Here is an 8,124-nt window from a genome sequence, read left to right on the forward strand (position 1 = left end):
TGTGTGTGTGTGTGTGTGTGTGTGTGTGTGTGTGTGTGTGTGTGTGTTCACACACGTAAGCATGTGCCTGTCCTTGAGTATCATGGCTTTTTGGCTCTGTTTCGTCAAATGGCTACATACCCAAGGAAATAACCTCATGTCCACATCATATAAATGTTAAGATTTTAGCTACTTTTAAAGTGTTTCTGTTTTTAAAGGATAGCTTGACACAATGGATTGTTAACTTAAGCAGAAAACAGTTAACATGCGTATGTTTTGTAAAAACGCTATTACAAATGTTAATCTGAATTACATTCAAATACTAAAAGACTGGCTTTTAGAGTGATTTTCTTGTAACTATTTTGAATGTTATAACTTCTCCACCATGCCTTTACAAATAACTATTAATTGGATATATGATATATGTTGTTTATTTTGTAGTTAAAACAGAGCCAATGAGCAGCAGTGAAATAGTTTCAACAACAGCAGACGGGTCTTTAGACAATTTCTCAGGTTCAGGTAAGGAATATATATTAGACTTTCACATTAATACAAAACATAGCTTTTCTTAGTTTATTGAAACTGTTAGATATATCAAGTATATATCTGTGTGTATATGCATGTGTGTATGTATTATATAAATGTAATAGAGCCTTATGCAGAGTCCCATTCTTGTAATTCTCTTTTTATCCAATGTTATGAAGTGTTTGCTGAAAATATTGATATCCTATCAAGAAGACAAAATCAAAAGGGGTTTTGTTTCTTTTCTCTTCTACTAAATTATCTTTATGTTAGTGACTCCTTCCCTTTTTCTCTCATTTGTATGATTTTTCTAATCATGCGTATTTAGTTAGGCAAAATTTTGCTTCTGGTACTCTTTAAGGAGTCTTAGAAACTGTCCTCCTGTCATGTCAACTATAGATCTAATTAAACACTTTATAAAGCAGCTTTCAATCCTTAAGTTAGTTTTGATCTCTTTCACGTTAACAAGGCCTGCCTCCAACAAACAAGTTTCACATCTTTGTTAATGAAATTACTGATAGGAAAGTGATTGTGATATTAAAGTAACTGTGAGGTTGTGTTTATGTATTTGCCAGATTACCCAGATTGGACTATTTCAATAAAGAAATTATTTCTATCAGAAGTAATTCTTAAATTTTTAACCCTTTTTATATTATCCTCTGTGTTTTTAAAACCTCTCAAACGGAAATGCTATACTTACATAAATTTGTGATTGACTTACTCCAGCTCTCAGGATCACTTATTTAATGCATACCACAACTAAAAGGAGTTATACATAGATATAGCATGAAATACAAATGTATAACTTTTATACTTAGGATACCAGATGGAAGCAATAAGGAAATAACAAAAAGGTGTTATGCCCATGAGTTCTTTTACAAAACACTTACTAGAATCCAACTTAAACCAGAGAATGTGCTTGGTGCCATTATAGATTCTTAGATACATGAGAGTGGCCCTGGTTTGAGGCTTAGTGAGTTGAATAGGTAACCAGATCATCACATTACAGTTTGATTTCCAGAGGGAACCCAAGAGATCCCCAAGAATACCTAGGCAGGGACCCAACAGAGACAAGGTTGGGATGAGGTGGGCAAGAAAGGTTTCCTGGGAGAGATGATGGCTTCACTCAGCCTTAAAAAATGAGTAGGAATAAAGCACATAGGGTAGGGGGAGGGAGAAAATATGAGGAGGGTGAAGCTGGACAGATGGAACTCCATGGGAACAGACCAAGACACAGAGAATTTAGAATTTAGAATTGTCAGTGGTTCAGCATTCCTGGTGTGTACAGTTTGAGTGATGGTAGCATGCTGGACAGGGTCAGGATAGAGTCTGACCAGGCTTGCGTGTTCCACGTGATGTTTGCGTTGTGTCCTGAGAGCAGTAGGAGACATCAGAGAAAGCGGGTTGCGTGATTGTGTTCCCATACAGAATCCAGACTGTATCAGGAGTGAGGGGGGCTTGAGAACTGAAGTGGAGAGACCAGATAAAATCTTCTGGCATTTAATACCAGAGAGGAGGTGCTGGCAATGGTGTGGACAAGTGATGCGTTAAGATGTATTTGTGAAGTAGAATTTATGGCATAGTAACCAATGAGCACAAGGGGTGAGTGAGGCAGAGACAGGTTAAGGTGACAGAATGCAAGACAAGCATGACTGAGAAGGAAAGGTGGTACCTTCCCTCTGGGGCATGTCGAGTGGGAGGTAACATCCACTCAGAGATGTTGGAGCTTGGGAAAGATCTAGAATGGAAATTTTGGAAGCGTGCAGAGAGTTAAAGCTAGTGGGCTGAAACAGCGTTGAAGACAGAATCCCGGGAAGACCAATATGGAGAGATGGGCAGGGGATAAAGTGAAAACACTGATTTTTTTCAACTGGGGAAGAAGGAAGAGGATTGAGTTGCAAGTAAAGGCAGGGAAGAATTTCAAGGAAGCGCTGTCTATGTGAGAGATTTGGATACAGCTATTAAAAATAGGTTTGAAAAAACTGAATGGCATGAGGAAATGTTAACTATACCAAGTAGGTATACCAAGCAGGTTACAAAAGAGTAATATGCTCTGTATAATCCATTTATTTTTAAACATTATGTTTCTTTATATATGGGTATACAAATTAATGGTGGTTTTCTCTGGATAATAGAATATAATTTGAATTTTATCCCTTCTGCTTTTTTTCAAAAATATCTTACAGTATATGTCTGTAGCATTCATACTTTTTAAAAGTAGTAATTTTGAAGTGCAAGTTTAAAGTCATGTACTGAAATGAGAGAAGTTTTAAGTATCTATGGACAATAATATTTCATTGCTATTTTTCCTGATATCGATAACCTGTGATAAAGGACTAACTTGTTCTTAAATATATACACTGAGGTAGTAGCAAAGGGGCATCATCTCTGCAACTCCAAAAAAAAAAAAATGAGATATATGTATTTATACACACGCACTTATATAATGAAAAAGGGACTAGCGGACTAAGCTACTAAGACATTAGCGTTTAGGGAATTGTGGTAAACAATATCTGGAAAATTTTTTCTACTCTATATGCAACTTTTATTCAAGGGTCAAGTTATGTCAAAATAAAATATCAACGAGAGGGGCACCCGGATGGCTCAGTCGGTTAAGCATCTGACTCTGGGTTTTGGCTCAGCTCATGATCTCACTGTTCATAGGATCAAGCCTTGTGTCGGGCTCTGCACTGACAGTGTGGAGCCTGCTTGGTATTCTCTCTCTTCCTCTGTCTCTGCCCTTGTCTGCTTCTCTCTGTCTCTCTCTCTCTCAAAATAAATAACCTTTAAAAATAAAATCTCCATGAGAAACATCAATAGATTTAGCCTACAGCAGTTTCAGTGAGTAGTGATTTACTTCCCCATGTGCCCACTTGCCTGTATGCCCCATTTCTGTTGCCAGCATAGTTCCTAGCAGATCTATGTGGTCATAAGTTCAGGGAATAAATGGATGATTTAACCAATAAGGTGAGGAAGTGATTTAACCAATAAGGTGGAGACAGGGAGGAGAAAAGTGTCTTTCAAGTACGTAAGCGGTGAGAGGAGAAGAGAAGGTAGTCCATTAGAAAGTAAGATACGGGGCTGAGGATGGCATTTAGAAAGTCAGAGTGGTTTTGGCTGCCAACACAAACTTTACAGAGGTAGGGGTGATAGGTGTAGGCAAAATGGGGAGAACTGATGGAGGGAGGTCCCTGTTGGGACAGCAGTGGCTTAAATCCAAAACAGAAGTGGATCGCCTTAGAGAAAGGAATAACTTTTCCACAGAAACATCCGGAACAATGGAATGGAAGTTAACGTGCGTGCGTTTGAAGTGGAGGACGAGACACTACGTTAAGGGAATTCCTGTCTGATTCTTCTGTTCAAACCCTCCGGTAGCTCCCATTCATCTCCGAGTAAATGCTGATTCTTTGTAATAGCGAAGAGCCCCATCAGACCTATTGCCTGCTTCCCACTAGTCCTTCAACATGCCAGACATGCATGTTGCAGTCGGTGCCTTTGCCGTGACCATCCCTCTGCCTGGGGCACCTCTCTGTACACCTATCTGCCTGACTCCTTCATCACCTTGAGTCTTTGCTCTCATATCACCTTCTCTATAAGGCACCCCAACCACCCTACTCAGTATTGCAAAACTCTCACTGTAGGCTTCCAGTCTCTCTAACATGCTAACCACCATAACACAGCCCTTAGCAAAGTGTATCATTTACTTGTGTATTAGTTTTATTGGTGGCTTTTCACCCCACCAAAATGTAAGCTTGTGATGGCGAAGATTTGGCTCGCTTTGTTCATTCGTATCCTCAACACTTAAAAAGTTAGGCACTTAGATATTTGCTAGATGAATGAATGGATGAATGAATGATGGCTTCTACTTTTTCCTCTGAAGCAACTCAATTTGAGCTATCAACTCATTTGTTAGTGATAGGCTTGTGAGCTTGAAAAAATGAGAAGAATGAAATAGATGCCATGAGGAGTTGGGAAGCCCGAGGCTGGAATATAAAAGAATATTTTTGGAATATTTTGAAATATAAAAGAAGGTTGGCAATAGAGCCTGAGTCCAAACAAAGGTAGAACGATGAATGTGGAGCCTTTATGGCAGAGCAGTTTTTCTTTACGAGAGTTTTGCTGCTCAGGTAAAAATGATATTTAAGGGTTTTCCGGTAAGGCAGGGAAGAATGTGGAAGTAAAAGGACAGGTATCAGTAAGAGTTTAAAATAATTATTCACGTATCCTCAAAGTTTTTTTCTTTTTTTTAAAGCAAAGGTAAGGGATAACAAATTGAGAGAAAATAGGCTGTCGAGGGGTCCTGCATCTATGATAACGTTGGAGAACAGATGAGACTAGAGGAAAGAAAATTCTGGAAGGAGAGGATGTTTCTTCCTTAATCTCGAAACTCAGACCTCTACCACATGCTTCCGTAGTCAGTCCTCTGTACTTCCTTTCTTCAGCCTTCATCACTACTTTTAAAATTACTTTGTATTATCTTTCCTCTTGCTAACCCATAGCACTATGAGAACAGAAATTTTATTTGGCTTGCTTACAGTTACAGTCCTAGCACCCATCATGGAATTGAGCACATGGATGCTGGTCAGTAAATGTTAAGTAAACAAATAAATTGGTTGATGCTGTTGTGGTGCAAGACTGTGGAATGGGGGGGGGGGGGGAAGGTTCACAATGTGGTCTTGAGCTTGATGGTTGGAGTAGAAGACTAGAGTTGAGGCCTAGATGGAATGAGAGAAGTGTTGGATACATAACCCAAGACAACGTTGGGACTTGTTAGCGGATATAGTCACATATTAAAGTTTTTGATAAATGCGAGGCCATGTTTAGGAGGTGGGTCATTCATGGAAGTTTTTAAGAATTGCCATAAATCTTAGGAAAGGAAGGCCTTATGGGAGAGCAAACAACAACGATTTGGAAGAAAAAGCAGTGAGGATATGTTTTTCAGGTCTCTTGTAATATCTGGAATCTGAGAGAATGAGTAGGATCTACTTGGAAGAAGCTCTGCAGGAGAAGCAAGGTCCTTGGAAAAAGGCTTAGCAGAAGGTGGAAGGAAGGTTTGGTGAAGAGACTGCAGCTATAGGGGATCTTGTTTTCCATTCCATAGATTGATTCTCCATGTCGCACAATGGAGAAGGGGATGGAGTACACTAGGGATTTTTTCCTTCCTTCCTTTCTGTCTTTCTTGAGTGAAAATGTAAAAATCATGGCCTGCTGGAGCAGTTGTGAATGGGACTTGGGGTTTATAAGAAAAAGAGAAGTCTGGAGAAAGCGACCTCTGAGCCATTTGACTCCAAAACGGTCTTCACCTCTGTGGTCACTACTCCTGCTTCCTTCTCCATGATGACTTCATTCACATCTCAACCTTGGGTGTCTTGAGGCAGTAGCAAGGATAAAGACGAACTGGAGCCTTGCTGACATTGGTAGTAGCCGTCTCACCTCTGTGCCTCAAGGAACCTGAGCATCTTAAAGCATTAAGGGGACAATGAAGCTCCCTCTTTTCCAGGGAAATCCCCAGGTATCCTTATATGGGGAGACTGGAGGAGAGCAGGTGATTTTCAAAGGCATGTTGCCGAATTGAAAATGGCAAGGTTATTATGTTTTAAAAATTTAATGATGTTCTGCCCATTTACTATTTACCCCTGAAAAGCAGTATTTTAGTGATCTAAATGTATTAAGAGCAGTTGACGTTGAAAAGAATGTTTTTAGGGATTACAAAATATCTTTGCCTTCTGTTTCTTCCATTTCCACAAAGTCTAAATTTGTTATTAATTTGTTAAATGAAGTGCCAGTTGATAATATTGATCATATAATGTTGATCATATAATATAATCAGATAATCATGTAATATAATGATCATATAATGGTCATCAATATAATGTCGATGTCTGGTAGTGTTTGAAAATTAGAAATAGGAGCAGGAATGCTTCTAGAGGAGAAAGAAATGTCATGTATGAAAAATAGGATTTCTTTGTCTTTTAATTGCTCGTAAAAAGATGTAACTTTTTGGGTCTGACTCCTTCATTCAACAGTTATGTGTAGAGCACCTACTGTATATGAGGCAGTGTTCTAGGTGGTGGAATTATGGCAGTGATGAAGGAGATGAGGTCCCTGCCCTCAAGGAGTTTTCGTTCTGTGGGTGAGGCAGGTAATAAGGAGCTAAGTGGTAGTGAAAGTAAGTAGGCTACAACAGAAATGAGAGCAGATCAAAGCATACAGCGAGGAGTGGCTGGGGGTCTCTTTTAGAGGGACGGCCTCTCTGAAGGGTGAGCATACGAGCAGAGATCTTAGGGAGTAAGTTCGAGTTTATGTATCTCTGTATTTTATGTAATTTATTTTTAAGTTTGGGTTAATTTAAATGTAAGAGGATAATGGGGCTTAGAGTTGGGGACAGTTATGACATGATCCAATATACGTTTTTAAGAGATCAGCATTTGTTGTGTGGAAAATGCTTTATGGGAGAAGAGGGGAGAGGAGGGTAAATAGAAACCGGGAGACCGGTATTGCCCTGGCTGACAAGAGAGAGGACTGTATTAGCCCGTGTGCTTCTTAGAAGAGCCACAGAGGCGGGACTAAAGGTGCCAGGATTCCATTAGGGGAAAGGAGTGGAGGAGAAAGAGAGGAGGGTGAGGCTGTGTGTGGGGAGGGGGGGTCCTGACCACCACTCCCCGGTAGCCATCATGTTGCTAATTGCAACAGGGTGGTAAGCGAGAGCAGGGAGAAGTTGTCAAGTAGAGGGCATATTCTGAAGGGAGAGCTGGCTGAATTTATGATGAAATGATAGGAGGAAAGAGAAGAGTCAAAACTTGTGGACTTTCAACTTGTCCATCTGAGTGATGTTGTTAATGAGAGAGGAGCAGTGAAGGAGGAAGTGCTAATTTGGGGATTTCTGTTCACCTTCTTAGGAGATTCTCAAGCTTAGGTCCTCCCCTCCCTTCCCACAACAAAGATTTAGGGAGGTTCTTTAACTTCTAGGTTAGAACTAAGAGAACTAATGGCATAATAGGAAACAAATGTACTAAAACAGAAGCATTAGTTGCCCACACATTCTCAAGGCTCTGGCGTGTGTAATTTGGAGCTTACTAATGGTAAAAGAACCATTTTATTTACCTTGATGAATGATCTGGGAGCATTCTTTTTGCTTTAGGGTGTTCTGGTCCCATGAAATTTAAAAGTAATCAGAATTCCTAAATTGTTTAAAAGTTAAAGGTGTTTTAGGCAATTTAGAGGAAAAGTACTTGAGGTATGACTTAGAAGATTCTGGACTTTAGTCCACACAAAATTGTAGGGGCTCGGATTTAGGGAAATCCCCCAAAATAGGGCTTTATTATATGGCATTAAATATTTAATCATTTTAGGGGCACATCGTTAGATAATTAGTAGCAAGATACCCAGACAACATCACAGCTTCTTATTCACACGTATTTTATAAAGGGTACTATTCACAGGTGCCTGGGTGGCTCCGTCGGTTGGGCGTCTGGCTCTTGATTTTGCCCAGGTCATGATCTCATGGTTTGTGAGGTGGAGCCCCGTGTTGAGCTCAGTGCTAACAGTGTAGAGCCTGCTTGGCATTCTCCCCCTCTCTCCCCCTCTCTCCCCCTCTCTCCCCCTCTCTCCCCCTCTCTCCCC

At 40.1% G+C, this 8,124-nt stretch overlaps 1 protein-coding gene across 13 annotated transcripts in view; it reads left to right on the forward strand.

Annotated features, from left to right (window-relative positions):
• The window catches only part of EYA1 (EYA transcriptional coactivator and phosphatase 1), a 172,793-nt gene that overhangs the window by 29,002 nt on the left and 135,667 nt on the right, over positions 1 to 8,124 (forward strand). For 8 of the 13 annotated variants that reach the window (XM_040487612.1, XM_040487613.1, XM_040487620.1 and 5 more), the window contains one exon: positions 421 to 498. The exons of 3 other annotated variants lie outside the window; for them this stretch is intronic. In XM_040487612.1, coding sequence (XP_040343546.1) covers positions 421 to 498 — 78 coding nt within the window. Of the gene's footprint in view, positions 1 to 420; positions 499 to 8,124 lie in introns of those variants that run through there. 2 more of the 13 variants (XM_040487622.1, XM_040487623.1) reach the window with 1 other exon arrangement.

This window comes from Herpailurus yagouaroundi, unplaced genomic scaffold (assembly GCF_014898765.1).
Source record: "Herpailurus yagouaroundi ecotype Mexico unplaced genomic scaffold, PumYag 165, whole genome shotgun sequence".
Classification (NCBI taxonomy): Eukaryota; Metazoa; Chordata; class Mammalia; order Carnivora; family Felidae; genus Herpailurus; species Herpailurus yagouaroundi.